Source organism: Aegilops tauschii, chromosome 7 (genome assembly GCF_002575655.3).
Source record: "Aegilops tauschii subsp. strangulata cultivar AL8/78 chromosome 7, Aet v6.0, whole genome shotgun sequence".
In the NCBI taxonomy this organism is placed as follows: domain Eukaryota; kingdom Viridiplantae; phylum Streptophyta; class Magnoliopsida; order Poales; family Poaceae; genus Aegilops; species Aegilops tauschii.
In genome coordinates, this window is record NC_053041.3 from 306119318 (window position 1) to 306146093 (window position 26776).

The 26776-nt window shown below is 49.3% G+C and overlaps 1 protein-coding gene across 3 annotated transcripts in view; it reads right to left on the reverse strand.

The window, feature by feature from the left end:
* Positions 1 to 1091: 1091 nt before the first annotated feature.
* LOC109775322 (ribonuclease E/G-like protein, chloroplastic) overlaps positions 1092 to 26776 on the reverse strand; it is a 36937-nt gene continuing 11252 nt past the window's right edge. The window contains exons 5-15 of one of the 3 annotated variants that reach the window (XM_020334074.3): positions 25685 to 26690; positions 25489 to 25600; positions 24463 to 24780; positions 24305 to 24346; positions 17608 to 17732; positions 14880 to 15027; positions 6816 to 6888; positions 5706 to 5818; positions 2177 to 2296; positions 1696 to 1851; positions 1092 to 1593 (exon numbers count right to left, since the gene is read on the reverse strand). In XM_020334074.3, the coding sequence (XP_020189663.1) occupies positions 1417 to 1593; positions 1696 to 1851; positions 2177 to 2296; positions 5706 to 5818; positions 6816 to 6888; positions 14880 to 15027; positions 17608 to 17732; positions 24305 to 24346; positions 24463 to 24780; positions 25489 to 25600; positions 25685 to 26690 (2390 nt within the window). In that variant the 3' untranslated portion in view covers positions 1092 to 1416. Of the gene's footprint in view, positions 1594 to 1695; positions 1852 to 2176; positions 2297 to 5705; positions 5819 to 6815; positions 6889 to 14879; positions 15028 to 17607; positions 17733 to 24304; positions 24347 to 24462; positions 24781 to 25488; positions 26702 to 26776 lie in introns of all 3 variants that reach the window. The other 2 variants (XM_020334075.4, XM_020334072.3) reach the window with 2 other exon arrangements.

Here is a 26776-nt window from a genome sequence, read left to right on the forward strand (position 1 = left end):
CAGACCCGCGGCCACCGCCATGCCCACCATCGCCAACACCACCAACCATCGGGTTGTCGGTTGCCGCCGCACGGCCAGGGAGTCGCCCTGGCCGCGGTGCGAAGCCCCCAACCCGAGGTGCCCCAGCCGCCTCGATTGGTTGCCGCCACCTCCTCCTGCCTCAGTGCCTTGGCACCGGGTGCCACTGCCACCACGGCCAATGCCAGCGCCAGCGACAGCAGGATCTTTCGCTATGGGATGGGGGCTGGCGGTGCTGGGATCTGATCCCCCTGGCGCTGCCCTGTGGTGGCGGCGCTGGGATCTGATCCCCCGAGCGCCGCCCTATGATGGCGGTGCTAAGGGGTCTTTTCCTTGGAGGAGTAGAAAGAAGCAAGGTACCTCAAGCATAGGTTGTAGAAAACAAATACACATGATAACTAGCCAACTTGAGACAACTCTTCGTCCTAATAAGTGTCGTGTACTAAATCAACGACACTTATTTTGGGACCGGGAACTACAACCTATCAAACGAACCTAATCCTGATCGATATCCTGTTGAACGTGAACGAAACAATCAACTAAGAAACTCTGAACGAACAGTCGAGTGGAGGGTGAGTGGGCTTTCAGAAGTTATATCTGATCTAAATAAGTTCTAAGCACTCCCTTATAAGCACCTACTTATACATTTGTTCTGATACGATTTCCGTGAAATTGCAGGAGGCATCGTCTAGTTTATCTAGTTAACCCACATGACTCTCAAAGCTAACAAATGATATGTGTTCGATGTGTCAGCTGCCGTGGAATTCAATACAATCTTTGTTCCGAATACTATCATTTCATGTTTTAACAAGGAATTCAATAACTCCCGAACGGTTCGGATTTTGAGCATTTCGTCCCGAACATTTTTACATGACAGTTTATACATGACAACTTTAGTTCATAAAGGATGGCAACTTTAGTTGATAGGGCAATTTTAGTTGATAGGAGATGGCAACTTCATCCTTTCTTTTTGTCAAAAAATTGCCAAGTTTTCCTAATCTCACGCAAACTAACTTGCCATCTAAACCCGTTCGGGTTGCCATGCTTAACTCCTAAACGTTCGGGAGTTATCATTACCGTTTAACAATGATTGAATAAATAAACAAAAAATCTGACTAGGGCGATACAACAACTACGTAACTATGCTCTGCCCCCACAGCTTTCACACAATCTAATTTCATTGCGTCCTACAATCTTCCCACATTTCACGTTAAACTTCACTGAGTGGCAACTACAAAATCAAGGACAGTTGTCCAAACTTTAGCCAGGCAAACATGAATATCCGCTGTTGGGATCACCGTTGGAACACAGCAAAGCCCTCGGAAAATCACCCCTTGTCAATCTGGGATTCAGTTCAGCTCTTTGAAAAAAAAAGTTCGTCTCATCTTTGCAAGATATTCACTTGGCTCGCTTTGCACGGCTCATCCATTTCTTTATAGGAAAAACAGACAGTCTCGGTCTTCCTGCTTCCCTTGGAAGTGGTGACTCTGGTGATAATTCCTTCTGCTCATCTGTGTCCTTCTGATCAGAATATGGTAGCAATTCAAATGCACCCCGTGTAAAACCTCGAGCAATCTGAATTGTTTTCATTTAGCAAAATGAGTTCGCTTAAGTTTATCATTATTGAAGATTCATGGAGGGTGTAAATGGATAAAGAAACGCATGGCATGTTATTACCTTCAACAAAACCCAAACTTTGAGGGAGCTACTAAGGATCCCTAATTTAGTCCTTTTGCCTGATGTCAAGTACGTGCACATCTCATGGTCCACCCTAAGCAAAAATCTTGGCCACGATTTTGGTTTCTCTGGATCTGATTTATGACCAGAGACGGCCTGTTCATTGGAAAAGATTTAAGACAAACATTCCTTGTCAATAACTATGACTAAAACACTGAGTACATCATGACCTGAAGTTCTATGTCTGGAATTTTGGCTATATAAGGAGATCATATGTGCATCCAGAAGAAAAAGGTTCATCATAATGCCAAATTATCTAAACAAACATGCGATTTCAATTCCATGGGTCATCAGTATTGTTTCAAATTATCTCTAGAAAATTAGCTACGTCCAGGTGTGAGCATTCATTTCGATAGCGTAACACAAACTAAAGCCTTAAACTGAGGACGGACAACAAACAAGCATTGTCTGTAGGACTTACCAGGCGTCGACAGATTTCACGTTCTATCTTAGAAAAGGACGTATCAAGAGCTTCAACACGACCAATACCATGGCAACATGGACAAGGCTCGCTGATCATGAAAGTAACACTTGGTCGAACCTGCATACCAACCAGGCATATCAACATTACTGGCAACATGATAATCTAAAGGAGGGGTGTCGGGATGACTCAAAAGTAATAAACAAATAACAGTAGTAAGTATGTTGCTACACGAACATAATTTCACCATTAAAATAAAAAACAAGAACATTCAGAAACTACTGATGACTAAGCAGTCACAACCTTGTTTTCAAAGAGAAAAGACAATTGATGTTAGCTGTAATCTTTATGTTGTATTTACTTGGCTATTACTCCCTCCGTTTCTTTTTAGTCTGCATATAAGATTTGGTCAAAGTCAAACTTTATAAAGTTTGACCAACTTTATTCTTTGGAATATCAACATTTACAATATTGAAGCTATATGGTATGAAAATTAATTTCATAGTGCATCTAACAATATTGATTTCATATTGTGAGTTTTGATATTTTTTTCTATAAACTTAGTCAAAGTTGACAAAGTTTGACTTTGACCAAATCTTATATGCAGACTAAAAAGAAACGGAGGGAGTATTAGTGTAGGTCCGCTCGAGCTTTCTTAGTATGTACTCCCTCTGTCCCAAAAAATATGCAGGCAGGCAGCTAGTAGTCAATTTGCTTTCTGCATGTACTAGCAGCTGCTAGAGCTGCATGGTCGGTTTAGCATTAGCAATCGACTTGCCCACTATCTATAGACCCCAGGGCAGCAATACAAGCAACAGCTTCAGAAAAACACTATCCTGTGTTCAGACCCAGCTTCCCTCTGTCTCTCTATCTCAGCCTGAGTTCTAACATTCGATATGAAAGCAAGGTGCTGATCCAAGACCATGTTAGCTTCAGTGGGTGGCCGCATCAGTCACAGCACACAGCAGCATGTCTATAGTCGTCGTTCGCCTTCCACGCAGCCAAGGCGCAGGGGGCGCCATGACGGACCAGAGGTTGCCATCCAGCGCGGGGTGAAGGAAGTCAACGGCGCGGTGTTCCTGCAGCTGACTCAGGAGCAACTATGAGGATTGGAGGCTCCTCATGAGGGTGAAGCTGGAGGCCCATGATCTGTGGGAAGCCACCGAATTCGGCGACGCGACCACCAGGAAAATCGCATGGCGCTCGAGGCCATGGGTGTCTTCCGCACTGAGAACGGTGGCGAATTCACCTTGCTGGAGTTTGCACGCCATTGTTAGCTTCCGCGGGGACCGGATTATCCTGGTCAAGCTGGTTGGTGACTTAGTTCTCAATGTTATCAGCGTGTATGCCCCGCAAGTAGGCCACAATGAGAACACCAAGAGGGAGCTCTTGGAAGGCTTGGAGGACAGGTGAGGAGTGTACCGACTGGCGAGAAGCTCTTCATAAGAGGAGACCTCAATGGCCACGTGGGTGCATCTAACACGGGTTTTGAAGGGGTGCATGGGGGCTTTGGCTATGGCATCAGGAATCAAGAAGGAGAAGATGTCTTAAGCTTTGCTCTAGCCTACGACATGATCATAGCTAACACCCTCTTTAAAAAGAGAATCACATCTGGTGACTTTTAGTAGTGGCCAACACTCTAGCCAGATTGATTTCGTCCTCTCGAGAAGAGAAGATAGGCGTGCGTGCCTAGATTGTAAGGTGATACCTGGAGAGAGTGTTGTCCCTCAGCATAAGCTGGTGGAAGCTCAAGGGGGAGGTAGCTCAGGCATTCAAGGATAGGGTCATTAAGGAGGGCCCTTGGGAGGAAGAAGGGGATGCAGACAATGTGTGGATGAAGATGGCGATTGCATCCGTAAGGTGGCCTCGGAGGAGTTTGGAGTGTCCATGGGAAGGAGAAGCGAAGTTAAGGATACCTGGTGGTGGAATGATGATGTCCAGAAGGCGATTAAGGAGAAGAAAGATTGTTTCAGACGTCTATACCTGGATAGCAGTGCAGACAACATAGAAAAGTACAAGATGACGAAGAAGGCCGCAAAGCGAGCTGTCAGTGAAGCAAGGGGTCGGACGTATGAGGACCTCTACCAATGGTTACGCACGAAGGAAGGCGAAAGGGACATCTATAAGATGGCCAAGATCCGAGAGAGGAAGACGAGGGATGTTGGCCAAGTCAAATGCATCAAGGACGGGCAGACCAACTCCTAGTGAAGGACGAGGAGATTAAGCATAGATGGTGGGAGTACTTCGACAAGTTGTTCAATGGGGAAAATGAGAGTTCTACCATTGAACTGGACGACTCCTTTGATGAGACCAACATGCGTTTTGTGCGGCGAATCCAGGAGTCTGAGGTCAAGGAGGCTTTAAAAAGGATGAAAGGAGGCAAGGCGACGGGCCCTGATTGTATCCCCATTGAGGTGTGGGAAGGCCTCGGGGACACAGCGATAGTATGGCTAACCAAGCTTTTCAACCACATTTTTCGGGCAAACAAGATGCCAGAAGGATGGAGACGGTGTATATTAGCACCAACCTTCAAGAACAAGGGGGATGTTCAGAGTTGTACTAATTACCATGAAATTAAGCTGATGAGCCATACAAAGAAGTTATGGGAGAGAGTCATTGAGCACTGCTTAAGAAGAATGACAAGCGTGACCAAAAATCGGTTTGGTTTCATGCCTGGAAGGTCGACCATGGAAGCCATTTTCTTGGTAACAACTTATGAAGAGATACAGGGAGCAAAACAAGGCCTGAGTTTGAACTTCTGATTTTGGCAGTATTCAGATGCTGACATACAGTGTTTTCTGCCAGATTCCCCATATACTGGAAATTCAGTATAAACCATGACCGTGGGAGAGAACAGAGAAACCTTGAGATGAGAAGAAAACGTTTGTACGTACACTGACAATATGAACTTCTGAATCACACTTCCATCTTCACAAATTTCAATATAGAGAATAGGTATTCTCATTAAAACTATGTCATTTTTAGTCAGAGTTTGCACCCTAGCAAGCATAGGTCAGGCAAATCGTGGATCAGAACGATGGGTGATTAATCAGTTCAGGATACCTCACCTAATTATGTCTTAAATTTTAAAAGGAAAATGGACAATAAATGTGGCAATAGTGATTTCTCAATATTTTTTGTTTATTTAGCCTTCTTTGGATACCCTTGGTTTCATCAACTTACTATTGCTCAATACGTACTATATAATCAGATAAATATGTGTTCATGTTATTGTGAACCTCTTGGATAACTGTCAGCATGCTGGCAAAGTGATCCAAGCAATTACGAGTTTGCCACTGATAACTCCAAGTTACAACCAACAAGATTTATCAGACTAAGGCATAGCCTAGTGGTGGGAAGGGGCTGATCCCTTCCTACCCACCCAGGTTCAAGACATGGTACTTGCAATTTGGGTTTGTTGCACCAATTATACTATAGGGGGTTCCCTTACAGTCTTTCTGTCAAAAAAAGTTTCCAGTATACAAGAACATAGTGTCAGCATGCTGGCAAAGTGTCAGTAGCACATTACCCTTTTTCTAGTTATTTCCATCAAACCTAGCTTTGACAATTCTGAAACACCAACGGTTGAGCGGTCCTTTTCTACTGCTTTCTTCATTTCTTCATAGACTAATCTTTTGTTTGCTGAGGGAAAATGCTAGATTAGATCAAGGATAAAAAAAAGGAGCAGGAAAATACACATAATCTTATGGACATCATTAAGTGCAAGAAACATTGATTAAATAACCAGGAAGGAATTTGTCTCAACCATCAGAAGAAAAATGGGAATGCCATAACAGATTGGCCACGATGTCAGCTAACAATTTAACCAACTATGCAGGATGCCCAAATGGTACAAGTAAAAGCGGTGTTCTCTATTACCTGTAGTGGCCTTAATTCAGAGCATAAGCAAAGCTCTAAAAATTCCATGAAGATTCAGTTTTGAACAGAATGCACTTTTTAAATTACAAATCGTGAATTTCCTGTCAGAAGAGAAATGATGGCACACACAAAAATCTAGCCAAACAATTCCTAACATTTGCAAAGTATCCAGATCAGATGCCAAATATTCTTATAGAGATATACTGAGCAAAATTTAATCAATTTTTTGTTGAAAATCCAACCAAATTTACCAGCATCCAGTTACATATAACAACTTAACAGGTAAAGAAGAAGAATTTGTAGGACAAACACCAGACTGAATCTTACTGGCAGGAGTAATGATATGCAAGTGTTTGAGTACAAAATGTAATATACTGTTCGCTAATAAAGAATGCCATTAAATGAAATCTTATACTTGATTTTTTACAAAACAATCTAGCAGTTTAACATCAATAAGCAACATCATTTGCTAGGTAATTTTACCCTAGCATATGAAAACATGAGAAGGTACAGGTCACAGAATGATATTCAATGAGACTGCATTCTAGTAAATTCTAAAACATCAGGCTGCACAAATGATACTAGTATACGATATAAATTTGTACAAGATAGTCAAGTATCAACGGGCTGGCAGAAAAAATAAAGAAAGAAAGAAAAACATAAATGCAAGTTTAGTGTGAATATGTAAAACAAATGCACAATCCTGGATATGCATTTACATGACATTATTAGTTCTACCAGAGTCGAAGCTATATCTTACAATCGTCCGTCATGTCGATAAAATCAACAACAATGATGCCACCAATATCCCTCAAGCGCAGCTCGCGAGCAATCTGTGTTGAAGAAATTTCAAGATTAGCAATCAAGTCCAGTACTTTAATAATCTTCCATACTTCGAATATACGATCAATCTATGTAAGCCAGATTTATTATCTTGCTCCATAGCGTGTGTATGGTTGCTGGTTACACAAAACACAAGTACCAGTTGCAGGTATGGTATCATTGTGCAAAGCAATTTTTTTTTCGAGAAAACGCAAAAGACCTTTGCGTTTCTTTTCATTGAAAAGGTAGGGAGTTTGTTACAGTCGTCCTAGGACGAATAATCAGCGGACAAGTACAATGCTCAGTGCACATCCCATGAAGGGGGCAGGACTACTCTAAGACCTGTCGCTCCGGCTTTAGCCCAGGAGCCGCCCTCCTTGATCCGGTCTATCAGAGTGCCTAGGGAGGGCGTCGCGTTGTCGAAGACACAGCTATTCCTATGCTTCCAGATCAACCATGGCACGAGTAGTGCTACGGATTGCAGGGCCTTGCATTGTGCTTGCGGCGTGGCTTCCTTGGCGTGCTGCCACCAATCCATGAGTGTAGCTTCCTGGTTGGGGATCGGCGCCGGTATGCGTAGCCAGGCAAGGGTCTCATGCCATGCCTGCCTGGAGAGGGGGCAGTGAAGCATAAGGTGTCGCATCGTTTCCGGCGCCTGGTCGCAAAGCAGGCAGCACGGATGGTGCTGCAATCCATGGCGGGCCAGACGGTCGGCAGTCCAACAACTTAACCCGAGGGGGGGGGGGGCAAGCCTTCCAAATCAGCTTCCATGAGTAGGAGTGTAGGGATCCTTGGAAGGTGGCCTCGTAGCAGGACTGCGCCGTGTATGTGCCGCTTGCCGTCCACTTCCAGATCAGCCGATCAGGGGCGTCGCTGAGGTGACCTGCTGTGCGAGTTGCCAGAGTTGCAGGTACTGACCAATCTCGTGGATGCCAAGGACTCCTTGGATGTCGCGGGCCCAAGTGTCGCCGTTGAGGCCTTCAGCCACCGTTCTGCCTTTGCGCCGGCGCGTGGGGATGCAGTTGTATAGCAGCGGCATTAGCTCGCCCACCGAGCGCCCGTTGAGCCATCGATCCTCCCAAAACAGGGCGTTCGTGCCGTTTCCGATGGACATGTAGGTGGAGGCAAAGAACAGGGTGCGCTGGAAAACTGGAGGTCCAAACCTTGCCAGGCGCGAGAGCCAAAGCCACCTCAGTCTGAGCGCGAGGCCGGCTCGCTCCAGGCCGCGGACCCCGAGGCCGCCCAGAGCAAGGGGGCGAGTGACATGACGCCAGTTCACGTGGCAGTGCCCACCATTGGCGGCGGCTCGCCCAGCCCAGAAGAAGCCTCGCTGAATCTTCGCGAGCTGCTGCAGCGTCTTCTTCGGAGGGGCGAAAGCCAAGAGCTGGTGCACCGGGATAGCGCGTAGGACAGACTTGACAAGGGCCAGCCTGCCGGCACGGTTCATTAGCCACGCTTTCCAGGTGGGTAGGTGCCCAGTGACCTTGTCGACGAGAGGCTGCAACTGCCCCGCGGAAGGGCAACGCGTCGTCAGAGGTATGCCGAGGTAGGTGACCGGGAGTGCGGCAGTTGCACATGCCAGGCTGGCAATCATCTCGTGGGCGGTCTGGTCCCCGTGCAGGACGGTGGCGGAGCTCTTGGCGTAGTTCACCTTGAGGCCCGAAGCTCTGCCGAACAAGTCAAGGATTTCCTTGACGGCGGTCACGTCGCTCTCTGTGGCATGGCAGAAGAGCATGACGTCGTCGGCATATAGAGATATAGCCGGTATCGGTCTTCGCGTCTTGTGGGCGCGCGAAATCAGCCGTCCGAGGGTGTCGACCGCGAGCACGAACAGCTGCGGGGACAAGGAGTCGCCCTGCCGCAGCCCTTCCTTGTGCCATATTGGTGGTCATGGCACGCCGTTCAGCAGTGCTCACCGAGGACAGTAGGATGGCGATCCATTCGAGGAACCGGCTCCCGAACCCATATTGGCGCAAAACCTCAAAGAGGAACGGCCAGGAGATGGAGTCGAAGGCACGCGTGAGGTCGAGCTTAAGCATCACCCTGGGTGCCCCAAGTTGGCTCAGCATCTTGAGTGATTGCTTGACGAGCACGAAGTTGTCGTGGAGGCTCCGTCCGATGATGAACGCGTTCTGGTTGCGGCTGACAAGGCGGTCGAGCTTTGGTGCAAGCCGGAGCGATAGGGCCTTGGCGAAAACCTTGGCCACGATGTGGATGAGGCATATCGGCCGGTAGTCGCGCAACTCCAGGGCATCGGCGCGCTTCGGCAACAGCGTGAGTAGGGCCTGATTAAGCTTATAGAAGCCGCGACCACTCAGCTCAAAGAGCTGCTGGAACACATCCATGAAATCCTGCTTGACGATGCTCCAGCACGCGCGGAGGAATTCAGCATTAAAGCCGTCGGGCCCAGGTGACTTGTGCGCAGGTAGGCGCTTCACCGCATCCCAGATCTCCGGGCAGAAGGCCGCGTCGAGGTCGGAGAGATCGCTCCCCTCAATGAGCTACAACAGGTCCACCGTGTGGTCGCACTCGGCCACCGTGCCAAGTAGCGCGTCGTAGTGCCTGAAAGCCGCCTCAGCCATCTCGCCGTGATCAGTGAGGAGAGTGCCATTCGCGGAGAGACAGAAGATGCGGTTTTTCTGCCTTCGGAACGAGCATTGCCGGTTGAAGGAGGCGGTGTTGGCGTCGCCGTCTTTGAGGGTGGCGATGAGGGCGCGCTGTCTAGCGATCGTCCATTCCAAGGAGGCGAGCCCCAGGTATGAGACTTTCAGCTGTTTGCGGAGCCAGTCCTCCGGGGGGAGTGAGGATGCGGTCTTCCTAGGCTTTGTCAAAACGCGCAATGAGCTCTCGGGCGATGGCCAGCTTGGTCTTCACGTTGCCAACTGCCTTGGCACTCCAACTCGTTAGACTGCGCGCCGTGGCCTGGAGGCGCAGCAATAGGCGGCGGAATGGGTCGGGGTCGTGGACGGAGCCCCAAGCCGCAGCCACCGTATCGTGGAATCCGTCGAGGCGCATCCAGTGTTCCTCGAAGTGGAACCTGCGGTGCAGCATAGGTGCGGGGGCGCAGTCCAGCAGCAGGGGCGCGTGGTCTGACACGACGGATGCCAGGCATGTCAGGTGGCATTCGCCGTGTCCGTCCTCCCAGTCCGACGTGCACAGCACACGATCAAGGTGCACAAGGGTCGATGGTGATTGCTCGTTCGACCACATGTACCGACGCCCATTGAGGTAAACCTCCTTAAGCGCGAGATCGTTGACTAGGCGGCGGAACTTTCCCATCATGCGCCGATTGATGTTGTCCGTGTTCTTGTCCTCGGAGCGGAGGATGAGGTTGAAGTCGCCGCATAACATCCACGGCCCGTGACAGTCCGCTCTAATCTCATGTAGCTCCTCCAAGAAGGCGATCTTGGCCGCATCATCTTGAGGCCCGTAGACGACCGTGATCCACCACGGTGTGCCTCCGACGGTAGCGACGCGGGCCGAGATGGCGTCGTTGGTGAACAGGGGGTCCGAGATGGAGACGGCCCTGCTTTTCCACGCGAGAAGAATGCCGCCGCGCGTGCCCTGCGCCGGGAGGTACGTGTAATCATCGAACTTTGAGCCAAGCGTGTCATGTACGACGGACGAGCAAAGCAACTCAATCTTCGTTTGTTGCAAGCATATAAGGGAGGCGCCGGTCGTGTCGAGCAGCGTGCGAATGGCGTGGCGCCGCGCACGGGCGTTGAGACCGCGTACGTTCCATACAGCTATCTTGAGGCTGTGATCCATAAAGGTTGGATCGACGGGAGGCTTCGTCCAGAGAGACCTAAGTCACGTACACCGGTTCGACGTGCGCCGGTGCGATCAGCTGCCCCGCCAAGCAAGCTGGGATCTCACGATCGACCAGCGCGGCAATGGCCGACAGCACGGACATCGGGATGGGTGCCGCGAATAGATCGTCGTATGCCTTCATCTCAGCGGCCGAGATCATCTGGTTAGTCCCGACGATTCCAAGCGTGCGGAGGACCTGCACTTGTGCGTGTCTGGCGGCGGTGAGAGGAGCAGCGGTCGTGGGCGTAGCAGAGGCTGAGCGGCCACGGCGGGGGGCAAAGTCGAGGGGGCGGCGGGGCTTCTTCCTAGGCGCCAGTAAGGCGACGTTGAGCTCCTTGGTGGCAGCGGCAAGGAAGTCTCCCAGTGTCCATGAGCGAGCGGCGGGAGGCCCGCGGGATCGGCGCATCATAATAGGTGGGGAGGCGAAACGGCCGGGCCCAGACCCATGCACGCACGCACGTGCCGGCTCGGGGTTTGGCAGGGGCAGCCGTGGTGGGCCCGGGGGCGATAGGGGCCGCGGGAATCTGCATGGGCGTCTGTGGGTCCCGCGGCACAGGAGTGGGCGGTGAAGCGCGGGCGGGAGATGCGGCGTGAAGCTCGAGCCCCGTGCGGTCCAATCCATCACGCGCGGACGGGGTCGACGGAGTCGCGACCTGGTCAACGCACGGGATCGGCGCCCCCACAGGAACAGAGGTGGGGGATATGCCGCTTTGGCCCGACAAGGTGGGCGTCAGCGCTGGCGAGGCCAGCAGCGAGTCAGGGACCTCGCTGAGCACGGCCAGATCCCGACAGGCGGAGGGGGCAGGTGAGGGACAGGCCGAGGGGGCAGGAGCGGCAGTTGGTGGCCCCGCAAGATCGTCCTCGGGCAGGGAGGCCACCGGATCCGAGGGGGCAGGAGCGGCAGTTGGTGGCCCCGCGGGATCGTCCTCGTGCTGGGAGGCCACCGAATTCGAAATACCGGGGGGGTCCGAAGCCGCCGAAGCCATTGGCAGGTCGCCAGCTGTCCCTGGTGAGCTTGGCCGCGCGCCCACAGGGGCGCCATCAGCGCTGCAGCCCTGGCCCACGGGCAAAGCGCATCTAGCTTTCCTTTTACCATTTCCTTTTCTGGCGCGATGACAACGGCATGGGGCACCTTGCTGACCAAGCCACGACAGCATGCCATTTCGAGTCAGGCCGGCCGTACGCACCGTCGCGTCGGGCGGGGCAGGCCAGCCCTTCGCCATGGCCACTCCGTCCGCACGGGAGGTGAGGTCGCTGGTGCGCCATCCGAGGCAGTCCACCGCCATGCCATCAGCACGGCCGGCGGGCTGCATCTCCAAGCGCCTGCGCTTGCGGCCGCGCCGGCGAGCGCGGCCAGGGCCATGGCCTGGCCCTTCGTCGTTGTCGTTGCCGGCGCCCCGATCCGGGTCAGGACCCGGTCCCGCCGGTGCGCGAGGAGGCGTGGCTCTGATCATCTCGGCGCGGACTATGTCGATGGAGATCGGGAATGTGAGCGTTCTGATGGACGGCGCGTCGGAGCTAGATCGCGCGGGGATTTGCTCGACCACCTGCAGGACGGCGGCGCGACGAATGCCAGCCGGGTCGTGCGTGCGTCCGGAAAGGCGGAACATGGCGAGGTCGGCGCGAGAGAGGGTGTGGGGGTGGAGGCGCTCGATCCAGCAGCTCCTCCGGAGTATGTGCTCGGCGGCGGAGAGGTGCCAGGCTTGGGCGGGAATACCGCGGAGTTCGAGCTCGACGCGGTACTCAAAACTCGCCAGAGCCTGCATGGGCAAGCTTGCTCCATGGGCGCATCGAGAGGGAGAAGCGGGGCGAGCGAATTAAGTGCTCGCCGGCGAGACGATCCATGGCGGCCTGAGAGCCGAAGAGGATCAGGAAATCTTCCGGGTGGTGCGCGTGCACGGTGAAGTCCCCTTCGACCAGACCAAAGGAGACGTAGAGCGCCGCGGCGACCTCATCGGCAGAGACCTGCGGTCGGTTGCCAGTGACAGAAGCGACCAGCGCGCGGGCCAGGACCCGCTCCGCCTCCTCCATCTCCATGGTGTGCGACACGATGACGCGCTCCGGCTCGAGTGAGCGAGCGTCGGGCAGCGGCGCGACCGGAGTAGCTCGGGGAGGTGGCGGCAGGAGCGTGGCCTGGGGGCGAGGAGGTGCCGCGTCGGCCCGGCAGTAGCTGCCCTGGGGGCGGGGGCGAAGTTCCGCCTCTTGGCTGTGGGTGTCGCAGGAGCGGGAGTCATGGCCGAAAGTCAAGCAGCGGCAGCATCTGATCTCGTTGGTGCAGTCCCATACGCGGTGGCCGGGGTCCAGGCACCGGAAACAGAGAACGGCCACCTCTTCAGGGGAAGGGCTGCGCGGGCGGCGCGGGGGGGAGCGGGGCACGTCGGCCTGGCGTGGGCGGCGGCGGCGGTTCCTGCGCCTTGGCTGTTGGAACCCGTCCCCATCGACCGTGTCGTCACCGAAGACGCGGTGCACCTCGGATCAAGGGCCGAGCCGGGTCCTGGCGGGTTGACAGTGTGGCGCTGCCGCAGGGGGGGCCGAGGGCGCCAGCGACACGGGGGGAGCCGCGAGGCGGCGCGCGACCTCGCAGTAGGAGCGCGTGGAGGACTCGCTCCCCGAGTCAAGCCAGCGGTCGCCGGAGGACACGCACTCGTCGGAGAGGGTCACGCCGCGGTCAGCGGGGTTAGCGCTGGAGGACGCCATGGGGGCTGGAGGACAAGGGAAGGGAGGAGGAGGTGGGCTACCGGCGGGGATTCGACGGCGGCGGGGCTAGGAGGCTACGCGGAGCTAGGCGGGAGGGGAGAGGCGGGGCGAGAGCTCTCCATCATCTCAGATTCCTTCAATCTGTGGGGGAATCATACCTGTGAAGTGGTTGTTGCCTGCAAAGCAATTTTCTAATAGGGATATCAATGCAAGTATAATTTGAGTAATAAATGGCACTCCCTCCGTTCCAAAATAGTGTTTACTAGATTTTTCAAAGGCACTTTTAAACTTTGACCGAGTTTATAGGAAAAAATTATCAGCGTCTAGAATTCCAAATCAATACCATTATTTTAATCATGATTATATTTCATATGGTATATATCCGGTATAGTAGATATAGCTAATTTTCTCTATGAACTTGGTCAAAGTTTCTGAAATTTAACTTCTAAGAAAACCAATTTGCACTATATTATGAACGGAGGAGTACAAAATATCCTGATGAAGGCTGATTGTCCCAGCTAAAAAAAAGAGAAATATGCACTATTTCATCTTAAAAAGCAGAAGGTTATGAAGTAAAATGTGTGCCATCAGACAGTGAATTTTTTATTTAGTACTTGAAATGAAATAAGTAACAATTCCTTTGTGAACCATACACAGATATCACTTCTCAAAATACAATCACCTAAATGACAGGAAGTCAACAACACTCGTAAAATGATAAAATCCAAATATTACGCTATTATTTGATGTTACATTCCACCAGAAGGGATGCATTTATTTTTGAATGTGCAATAGCTACGTGTGTGTGTGAGCAGCCCGCTCATTAGGTCATCCTGCCTTGGGATTAGATAACCAACATATAAAAGAACTAATGAAAATTTGTGATATGAGCATGTGATACACTGATGCTAATATATAGCTAACAATATGAAATTAATAGAATAGCCAAACACAACCAACAGCCTGGACAGGTGCTGGTCTAAGTATAAACTACTGATATACTACCGCTATTCAAAACATAAGGCACATAAGTATACATGTGATCAACTTTTTAAAACTTTGACCACTAATGTTGTTGTATTTGTCTTGCAAAATATTTGCATGTCATATATCATTTTACTAATTTTTTAAGCATATTATAAAGTAAAAATCGTACTCAAGATCATGCATTGGAGACTGAAAAGTCAAACACCCCTTATATATAAACAGGGGAGTAGCAGCTCTAGCACATACACCAACTGCATCCCTTAAGTGCTACTGCAAAGTCGATAGTTTCATCATAAATATGTTCACTCATAACAAGAAGCAAGAGCAATTTTCATAGCAAACCTGTGCCGTGCAAGACAAAGTGCAATGAATTGCATCTGTAGCAATTAATAAAGCAATGAAAGTGAATCACGACAGAAGGATAAGTTCATGACACAGATAGATTCTGAGAGACAATTTGGAAGCAAATATACTGTTTTCCTGCAAAGCAAAAGCATAAAGCACATACTTGCTTTGCAGCTTCAAGATTGACATCTAAAATAGCCTTCTCCTGCGACGTCCCTTGACCAAACATACTGTGGCCACCATTCACATCAATGGAAACTAGAGCTTCAGTCTGTTCTATAATTAAAGAACCCCCATTCTGTAGCACAACCCTGCAACAAAGGAAACACTATCATATAATAAGGCAGAAATTTATAAGCATCTCTAATATCAATCGGCGTGGCTCCTTCACCAGCTCAAGTTGCCGCGGGAGCTGCTAAAGCTCGACCTAACCAAAGCGTTTGACTCGATCTCCTGAACATTCGTCCTCAAGGTTCTTTGTCGCTATGGTTTTGGCAAGAAATTCTGCGGTTGGCTGTGCATATTGTGCTCCTACGCCAATACTAGGGTCCTGATCAACGGCATGCCCAGCGCACCGATTTGGCACCGGAAGGGCATGTGGCAAGGGGACCCGCTTTCCCCGCAAATCTTCATACTGTCCGTCGACACCCTCTGCCGCTTGGTTCAGCCTACCCTGGACTTTGGCTTCTTCACCCTCATAGGCAAATCCTGGCTAAATCCCTGTACGCTGACGACGTCATTGTCCTCTGCCATCCTTTCAGGCAAGAGTTGTGGTACAGACATGCGAAAAGCTGGTGACTCAATAAGTGGTGGCTGTTGCAGGCGAACTGAATACTCGCTGGTCTCCAATCGCTTGGCATCCAGCTGTGTACTAGTATGCGATTGTGGATGGCGTCGTGACGAGCGGCGGAGGCAACGGTAGGCCTCCTAAACTCCCTGCAGCGAGACGTGGTACACCAATTGATCAGATCTATCACATTGACCATTGGCACAGCCCGGGGCAAAACAAACACATGGGCAGGCCACAATGTTACATGGGCTGGGCTTCATTTACTTTGGTGCGTTAGCTTGATGTGTTAATTACCTAACATCCTGTCACTATCAGAAGGACACTAGTGTTTGAACCCCTGAAAACCAGCCGCTGAAGGAAGACATGGACGAAATATACAAGATGACACCTCATAATTCCGTCAATAATCATCCATAGATGTTGTGCCACCTAACTTTTGGGCAGTTTTTAGAGTCTGTATAAGTGGAGGAAGCCGACTTATGGTGGATTTCATCGCCTCTGGCTCCCAAGGATGGCCGAATTTCCCCTTCGTCCCTCCATAAATACCGCCCTAGGATATTGCTGCAACTTCGTGTAAACTGATGTGTCCAACGACCGCCGGCGAACCGCTTTTCAGAACCCCAACTCATATTCGCAATACTCACATTGCTGTTCATAGCTTGGTCAATAACAACTCTGGAGTTGGTTTAGCGATTGCATGGCACAGCGTCGACACACATTGTAGTCGGATCGTCAAAGTCAACTCCTATAAAATCAAAGGAGTACCTCTCATCGGAAGATCAGGACCCTATCATTGGCAATGGGCAGTCTTCTTGCCGGTTTTGGTCCGACCGCAGGCTTGGCAGTAGCACGGTGGCAAAATTATCAACTGACATCCTCGCCAAGATCCCTAACCGTCGAGGTGAAATTTGCACCGTGGCCCAGGGGCTTCTCAACGGCGCCTGGATTGACAACATCCTGATTCAGCTTTCCTTGTTGGGGCTCTGAGAGTTTGTGACACTCTGGCGAGCCTACCAACCCTTCAATGAGCCTGAATGCCTTGTCTGGAGATGGACTAAGTCTGGTGTCTACTCTGCCAGACCAGGCTATAGGGCAACTTTCCATGGGTCTGTCACTGTTGTGCCTGGAAACTTACTTTGAAGACATGGGCTCCTCGTAAAGTCAATTTTTGGCTGGCCGGTCTGGATCGTTGTTGGAATGCGCAGCGCCCTTGCCCACAAAGCGCTGCCACATAATCCTGCTTGCCTGCTCTGCGCCCAAACTTTGGAGACCATGCAGCATCTCCTGGTCCACTACCTGTTCGCCAGGGATATTTGGCATGAGGTCATGCCTTGGTTCCGTGCCTCCTCCAGGGGGCCTGATCCTGGCGAGACCCTCATCGACTGGTGGCTGGAAACCAAGCAGAGAACCTCCAAGGAACGGCGAAAAGGCCTCACTAGTACTGTACTCCTAACATCTTGGATGATCTGGAAGCACAGGGATGCCTGCACCTTCAGCAAAGCACAACCGAACGATCGCACCCTTCTCAGTGATATCCTTCTTGAAGGTTGTGCCTGGGTCAGAGCCAGAGCCGCCGGGCTGGCTGCTTGCTGGCCAGAGGGTTGGGACAGTTCACTCATTCCCGAGGGAACCTCCTTTTTGTGCCATTTTTCCTTCTTTTTTTTCCTTGGCTCCCTTGGGTGCCAATGTCAATCCGGTCATGGGCCAATTGACTTGTTTGGCCCATGATGGATCAGCTATTACAAAACCAACTTCTAAGTTAACTTAACTCTTTGAGCAAGTTCTACGCAGAAATACCTACGACACCAAGCCACTGTAGTTGTTGCACTCTGCTCTTTGGATTGGTTTTTATTAAATTAATTTGTTCTTAGTTAGGAAGTGGTAAAAGCTATGGTTGCAGCAATACAGAGATAACATCCACACTACTCCACAAAAGCAGCTCCTTGGTCCAGACATACTGAAGCTACTTATCAAACTCAAATATACAGTTACAGATGCAATTTTGCTCTCCAGTAGAATGGCTCCCAGATATTACACACAGGAAGCAAAAACATTAGCAGCTGTAAAACGAACATCAGTAATGCAGGAAGAGATATCATACCTTTTGCAGAGAATATTGTCGATCTCCTTTTCAATCTTATATTCATCGAATATGGGAGTTCTTTTCTCGTAGAGGTCGACTCGATTGCAGAGCTCAGGTGCAACCTCTTGGAGATAGCCCGTAACCTAGAAACGAAAGAAGAAAAGCTTTTTTTTACATCAACAGGTCTGGAAAATGTGATTTTCTACTTAAGAATGGACAAAGGTAGGGCACACAATACATGTTTTGCTTTTATATCCATAAGGAAACACTAATATGCTGACCGTAAAATGTAAATTGTACATTTTCGCTTTAAGGTTGTTTTAAGGTACACTAATATGCTAACAGTACAACTATCCATATTTAATTATTATGCTTTGTAGGACAGTGGAGGCACGCCTGTGGTCGAACTCATAGATTGTTCTGGCAACCCGCTCCTTTGCTGCCTGGAGCTCTACCTCAACTAGGTCAGCCATAACTTGTATTCCCATGAGGCCATAGGCCAGTATATATACATGTACAGGTGTAGGATATGCAGAAACCCCTTATACAATGGGGTAAATACAAAAGGCTACATGGCTATATAAATAGTACTCTAACACCCACCCTCAAACTCATGGTGGATAAACAACACCGAGTTTGAAGAGATAGAAACCATGCTGTGCTCTAGTCTGGGCCTTCGTAAAGAAATCCGCCAACTGTAACTCGGAAGGCACATACTAAAGAGCAATAACCTGATCCTGCACACCAGCACGCACATAGAAAGCATCAACACCAATATGCTTGGTGAGCTCATGCTTCATAGGATCGTGCACAATGCTAATAGCGCATGTACTGTCAAACAATAGCAGGGTAGGTGTAGTGACAGGAACACCAAAGTCCTAAAGTAACCACTGTAACCAAGTCACCTCTGCCTTCAAAAGAGCCATAGCTCGCAACTCAGCCTCTGCACTTGAACGGGAAACTGCAGTCTGTTTCTTCGTCTTCCAGGCAAATGAGAGAACCACCAAGAAAAACAAAGTAAGCAGAAAGTGAACCGCGGTCCGAGGGATCACTAGCCCACGTAGCATCCGAATAAGCCTGAAGCTGCAAGGAACTAGAGCGAGGAAAGAACAGACGGTGAGAGATCGTGCCCCGAAGATACCAAAGAACACGGCGGAGGTGACTATAGTGAACCGAAGTGGGAGCAGAGACAAACTGACTCAGAATATGAAACGGATAAGAGATATCCAGACGAGTGACAGCTAGATAGACAAGACTACCAACAAGATGATGATAACGTGTTGGATCAAACAAGGGGATACCATCAATACCACGGAGGTGGACATTGAACTCCATGGGAGTCAACAATGCGCTCATCTGTAAGAGCAACACAAGCAAGATCCTCGATATACTTTTCCTGGGAAATAAAAAGGCCATCGGAGGTAGAAGAGACTTCGATTCCAAGAAAGTAGCAAGGAGGGCCAAGATCAGACATAAGAAACTGCTCACTAAGACGGGCCTTCACAAAGGCAATATACTCGGGGTCGTCGCCAGTGATGATCATGTCATCAACATAGAGAAGAAGAGTCCGACCACGAGCAGAAAGGTGGACAAACAACGCCGGATTATGAGCACTCGATGAAAAACCAGCTGGTGTCACCACAGAGGCAAAACGCTCAAACCAGGCATGAGGAGCTTGCTTAAGGCCAGAAAGAGAGAGCGACGAAGATGGCAGACCATGCCATCGGGAATAGAATACCCAAGTGATGGTTGCATGTAAACCTCCTCACGCAGCTCACCATTAAGAAAGGCATTCTTAACATCAAGCTGAGACACAGACCAGTGGCGAACAGAGGCCACGGCAAGAAGTGTACAAATAGTGGTCATCTAGGCCACAGGAGCAAAAGTCTCATCATAATCACGACCGTGCTCCTGTTGAAAACCACGAGCCACAAGACTAGCTTTGTAGTGCTCAAGAGAACCATCGGAACGAGTCTTAACCTTGTAGACCCACTTACAAATGATGTGACGGACACGAGGAGGAAGAGAAACAAGATCCCACGTGTCGGTGCACTCAAGAGCAGCAAGCTCCTCGGCCATCGTAAACTGCCATTCAGGATGAACAACAGCTTCACGATATGAAGTCGGCTCAAGAACAGCAGCGCTTGCGCTTGGAAAACCAAGTCGATCAACAGGCGGAAGCGAACGAGGACGCAAGCCATAAGTAGGTTGATGAGATTAGGAAGATGGCACATCAATAGACACATCCACATTACGCGGACGACGAGTATAATACTGAGGAAAAGATGGAACAATACGAGGAAGAATCGACGAGATAGGTGAGGGTGACGAAGAAGACACCGGGGATGAAGAAGCAGAATCCTGTGACGAGAGAGGTGAGGAAATCATGGGAGATGGTGGCGTCAGATATGCAACAGTCGGAGAAGCAGGGGCAGTAGGAATGACGGACAAGGGCTGAACAGGAGTGATAGGTGTGTCACAAAAAGTGAGGAAAGATATATCCTCCATTGAAAAGGTCAAGGAAGATGGACGAGGGTAGAAGGGACGAGACTCGTCAAAAGTCACATCCCGAGAAATACACATCCAACGACTAATTGGATCCCAACAACGATAGCCCTTATGCTCATCATTATAACCTAAGAAGACACACTCAACTGAACGGACAGTTTGGTGTGTTCACGAGGGGCAAGAAGAACATAGCAAACACAACCAAACAAACGAAGCACTGAATAATCAGGAGAACTATCAAAGAGATGCTCAGAAGGAACGCCACCCTGCAGAGCAGTGGATGGCTAAAGGTTGATGAGATAGGTGGAAGTGGAGACAGCCTCAGCCTAGAAGTGAGGTGAAAGAGAGGCAGCAATCATCAATGCAAAGCCGTCTCAGGAAGGTGACGATGCTTGCGCTTAGCCACACCATTCTGAGCATGAGCACCAGGACATGGCAACTGGGCAAGAGTACCCTGCTCAGCAAGGACTCCATGCAACATCTTAGAGATATACTCTCCAGCAGAGTCAGCACAGAACACACGAATAGGCATAGAGAACTAAGTGTGAACCATGGCAGCAAAATGCTTTAGATGGATAACACCTCACTACGAGAAGACATAAAATATATCCAGGTGTATCGAGAGAAATCATCTACAAAGATTAGTAGCGATGACCCCTTTTGAGGCAAAGGGAGCTGGACCCCGGACATCAAAGTGAACAAGGTCAAAAGGACGCTGAGACATAGTGTCGCTATGAGGATAAGGTAATTGGACCTGTTTACCAAGCCGACAACCCTGACAATCTGAAGACACACCGTCGAAAACGGATCCAAGAAGACCACGTCGAACTAAGGATGAAAGACGAGAGCCACACAAGTGACCAAGGCGATGATGCCACTACTGAAAAGAGCTGGTAGACAAGGCAGCAGAGGGGGGGAGACTGGCAGCAGGCAGCGGACGGAAGATGAAGCCAGTCAAGCTCCCAGAGGCCTTGAGAGTCACGATGTCGAGGACCAGCACCAAGGAGAGCGTCAGAATGACGGTCCAGAACAGAACAATAGTGAAAGTCGAGAATGACACGATAACCAAAATCAACAATCTGGCCACCAGAAATGAGCTGCATGGTAAGTCGGGGAATATGAGCAACATCAGGAACATGAAAAGATGAAGTGCCAAGAATGCCTCGACCAGCAACCAGGAGAGAGGTACCATCACCAGTAAGAACATGAGCAAAAGAATCAAGAGGTCGAGTAGAGGACAAAGTGGATGAATCATGAGTCATATGAAAAGATGCTCCCGTGTCAAGAATCCACGGAGATGTACCTACTTGTATAGAAGGTGGTCTCACAATGCCAAAGAGTCAGTAGCAGAACCAGCAGAACCTGTCGATGGAGAACCGAAAGATGGAGCTAGCAGGCATCGAAGTAGCACAATCTCCTGCTCGGTCAGGGGCTCAACTGAAGAGGTTGACGTAGATGCAGCCGACAATAGAAAGTCGGAGGAATCAGCAGGGCGCGAAGTCACGCAATCTCCTCCTCAGTGAACAGTGAAGCACACTGCTGAAGTAGTTGACATAGTAGCACCAGGAGAGGAGCGGCCACCACCACCTGTGGAAGCCGCTAAATGTGACGGTGTAGCATGACCAGTAGCACCGGCAAAGGCCAGTGGAGGAGACAAGGCCGTATGCAGACAAGCACCAAGGGCCAAGGGAAGACACGTGTGTGAGGCACAGTCGATGGAGTCATACGCATAGTACAGCGGGTGAAAGTCGCAGAGGTGTCGGGGAAGAGCGGCATTCACAGGTGAAAGTCGCGAGAGGAGTCGGTGTAGAGCAACAATCACCATATGAGGAGGTCACAGGAGGAGCCGAAGAAGAGCGACCAGGACAACTTGTGGAAGACGCCGAAGGGGACGAGGTTACAGGTGAACAAGCATCAAGCGCCGAGAAACGGCCCATGTGCGAGACAGGGGTAGTGAAGAAAACAACGTCAAGATTCATCGGGCAGCGAGGGACATACAACCCCGATGAAAACATCTCTTTTTTCTCCTTTTTTCACGACCGACCAACAGGCAGACAGTAGCAGCCCTCACGGGCTACCACCAGAGGGTCCCGACAGGACCAAGGGGCAACAGGTGAGCCGGAGATCAATTCCAGCCGGAGGTGGCCGGGTCCGACGGCCAGCGCAAGGAATCAGCGGCCGGTGGTGACAGGAATCGATGGCCAGCGGCTGAGGTCGGCGAGGAACGGCAGCTGGGGTTAGAATCGCGATCGAGAGCCGACATGACGAACTGGCGGGGCCGTGACCTAACGAGGCAACGACCTAGGCGGCTCGACAGAATCAGGAGGCGATCCAGAGGAGGGAACCAGGGCGGGCGACGCGATCCAGAAAGCTGGACCTGGACGACTCGATCTAGAGGAGTCCCGCGGAAGTCTGCGGCTCGATCCAGAGGAGTCCCGCGGCATCTCGATCTGGAGATCGGGACATGGGCGACTTGATTCGAGACAAAGCGAGCGGCTCGGGGCAGCGGCGTTGACCGGAGCATTGGGAGGGTGGGCAAGCAGCTGCCGGAGTAGAGAAACGAGGCGGCGACGAAACAACGACGTCCGACAAGGAAAACACGACGATGCCAGGAAAGGATCAAGCACGAGTTGTGCGTGCTAAAAAAACCTGAGATCTAATACCATGTTAGGAATATGCAACTTGTATTCCCATGACGCCATAGGCCAATATATATACATGTACAGGTGTAGGATATGCAGAAAACCCCTTATACAATGGGGTAAATACAAAAGGCTACATGGTTATATAAATAGTATTCTAACAAGCCACTCTCTAGTATGGGCCTGGGCCTCCTAGGCCAGCAATACATGGGCCACTCGTACAACACTCGCCCTCAAGTGGGGTGATAGATATCATTCATTCCCATCTTGATGCGAAGCATCCCACGGACATCACCATGTCAAGTGCCCCACCGTCAAGAGACACACGCATCTCCCACATCATACATATGAAGGTGAATTTCTCTCCTTTACGTAGTGTTTACTTGCCTCTTCGAGGATGGTATACTACTTGACCCTCCTTCCTAATGCATGTATAGGTTTAAGCTGAGCTTCGCGCATGTTGAGGGAGTGCAAGCACAAGAGTACGACTATGCCATCCAAGAGGGAAGCGTGAAAGCAATGACGGAAGAAGAGGCAGCAATGGAAGAAGAGGTGCATCCGGATGGCTAGCCGGACAGTCCGTGTCGGTCTGCACAGCTTCAAAACCTTATGTTGCCACCAGACTGTCCAAAAGACTCGCCACTGGACTGTCCGGTCCGACCGACCAGACTATCCGGTCCTGCGCTGAAGCCTCCGAAGATTTGCACTACCGGACTGTCCAGTCCTCCGCGACCAGACTGACCGGTAAGACTGACTGCGCAAAGTTTTGGGCTCAAGAGCCATGTATCCCCTCCTCACTTACCCATTCGTGGGTGGACCTATATATACCTCTCCCCCACCTTACCGAAAAAGGTCCACACCGCAAACACACACAAACACAGGTAGCACAACCAAACCTCTCCCCCACCTTAGATCCAGGGTTAGCTAAGATTAGAACTCATTGATGGAGCTTAGCTCATCTACGTCTCCTAGTGGGATTCCTCCATTGTGGAGATGACTCCTCATGGAGAACACGACCTCCCGAGGGAGAAGACTCTCGCAGTATCAAGGCCACCTACGGGTGAAGATTCCTCTAGGAATTCAAGCCCTCCTTGTGTTAGGACTTGGGGAAGAACCCTATCTTGTTTCATCTCTCTCTTGTGGATGATTTGGATCAAGGATCTATCTATGTGTATCTTTATTGCAACTTGTGTGTTGATTTGTACTAGTTCCCATTGTGTTTCCCCTCGTGTTCTTCGTGTTCTTCCTCACATCCACCTCCACTTCGTGAAGATCGGGTCACTCTGGTATGGGCCTAGCCATCCTGGGCCAGCAATACGTGGGCCACATGGGCCACTCATTCAACAGGCTTATGTGACAACAAAAAATGTGCAGCAAATTTTCGGAGAATATATTTTCAAGTGTTTACTTCTTGGATTACAGAAAAAACAGGCATATAGAACTCAACTTCTGTCTAGAGGTACACACCATAAAGCATGCATCGGTGTGAAGGAAAAATATTTTACAAAAAATATTTCTTCAAGAGTTTAAATGACTATAAACATATCATATATCAAACTACTCACCTCATGGTAGGTGCGAGGAGAATCCACAACCAACCTCTTGACCTATATGAAGAATACCAGTTAATCGGGATTCGAGTAAAGCGTTTGAAAAGAAATGTACTCATGACATAATTTTATTGGTTCTGCTGTGTTTTGAATAGTATGCAAACTTAACTCACCTTCTCATTAAAATCATCTTGAACAATAGATAGAGCCTGGCCCTTTGATCTATACAACATAACAGGAATAGCACCTTCCACACCCTCCTCGGCAGCTAGGGCAGCAGATTGAGCATGTTCAGTTATTCCTTTCCAGGTAGATAACAACCGATCAAGGTCCTTGTTTAACTCCTCCCAAGAATGGCCAGCGGCAACTGTACGAGCCGTCAGAGTAAATCCAGGAGGTCGTAATAACTTTGTAATGCCCTTCAACCGGGTGCGTTCTATCCCAGTAATCTTTTTTGAAACTCCAACTTTGTTGCCACGAGAGACCAATATCTGCAATTCAAAATGGAAGGCTCATTCCAAAGCTAAAAAAGTTTCTACCTGAGCACCTATGCACCATACAATGTGGGGTCTGTCAGAACAAGGGCATTCTTTCAAAAGTTTTGGTACTTAGATCAGAATGTGCCTCGAATAGTTAGTCGTCGGTGATATCATTAACATGTTATCATCATGGCAAATGTCCGTAAGCGACATATTCCAGGTAAGTTAAGATCATTGCTTTGTTCAAGATCAGAACTCAAAAAGGTTTCTTACATAGTGAAGCATGAAACAGCTTGTTATGGCATATTTTGCAAATGCGCGTGTTAAGGATGTTGTACATCCCAGATTTTTCTTCACATTTTTTTCATGTGCGTAACATGCATTTTTGCAACAGGGTGCAGACACAAATAGTTGTGGTTCCATGAACTAACCAAGCCGCATTTAGTGGTCAGAGATATTCCTTTTGTGCGACTGCTGTACCAGTGGCAAACAAGACCAAACAAGTTGGGGTAGGCTAGAGTTGAAAACCCATAAGATCTCGAAACCAACTCATGGTTCTGGCACGTGAATAGCTAACACGCATCCCTGTCCATTCCTAGTTCTTTGGTGATAAACAAGAGATTATGAAGCATTAATTTTTTTAAACAAGAGATGATAAAGCTTTAAAAATGTAATGCTCGAAGAGCATGAGAACTAATGAACTATGTTAATCTTACGCACCCAAAATCGGCTTCTTAAGCATGGAAAGGGACTCAGTGTTGGACCTTTCGTGCCCAATCCCTCCTTGACAACTTGAACCATGATCTTTGTGCCCTTGCGAACTTGAGACCACCTACATCCATTTGTATCATCGTTAGATTCCCTCAAAGCATGCTGAATGGAAGATAATGTCTTAATATCATTGCAGATCTCTGACCGATCTCCTGGTGAGTGATCATCATTGTATTCATCTTCCACATGATCATCAATTTCATCATCCCAACCAGAGACATTTTCAAATTCAGCACCATCAATCTTCTTTATATTAGAATGGGACACAATGTCCAAGCCTTCTTCATTTTCCTTAACATTCTGAGCCAGAAATGTTGATGAATCATCGTCATTTTCTTCATCTGCAAACTCGTTGTCAGCCATATCATCATCAACATCATCATCATCATCGTATGTCAGAAGGCTCTCATCATTATAACCAGAATCATTAGCAGAACCTCCTTTAATATCCTTGACAATTTGAGGATACACAAATGGATCACGGTTTTGCTTTATGCTCATAAGTGAAGGTCTCAAAATTCCAATGTCGACAAAAGCACCTCCCATGTGAGGCACAAGTTTTGTTATTATACCTAAATAAATACTGTCACAATGTACATTGTTTTTTATGGGCTCCAGCAAGAGTTCAACTAATTTCCCATCTTCCAATACTGCAATTCTCTGTGTACTGCAGATAGAGGAGTTAATTAATATGACTCTTGGCGGTTCACCACTGGCGAGCATATCCTTCTCAGAAGCTGCTGAGGGTTTATCAAATTCTTTTAACCTTTTCATAATACCCTTTGCTTCTACTTTCCGTTTTGATATAACACCAGCTCTGTTTGCTGTCACCCAAGACTGAAATAACCATGGCTCCTCCACAGGCTGGTCCTGTTCAGGCATGTTTTCAGTTATTTCACCTGAATCCTTTTCCGTATTCAAAAACTTCCTTCTGTCTTTCTTGCGTTTCACTTGTGCAACAGAGTTCTTTGCTGAGACGATAGGTCCAAAAACCCATGGCTCCTCAACAGGCTGATTTATCTCATGCTGGTTTACACTTACTTTAATTGCATTTGATTTATCAGCTGCAGCAAAATCATCATGCACACTGATGGATGGACTGACTGAAGCTAAAGGTGTGCCATTCCAAAGTCTCATTATAATATGCTCACCTGCCAATCAACTGAAAACATTTAAGTGTTCAGCAACTCTAAGGGCCTCAGTCAATACTGATTAAATGAAAATATGTGGTAGAGCA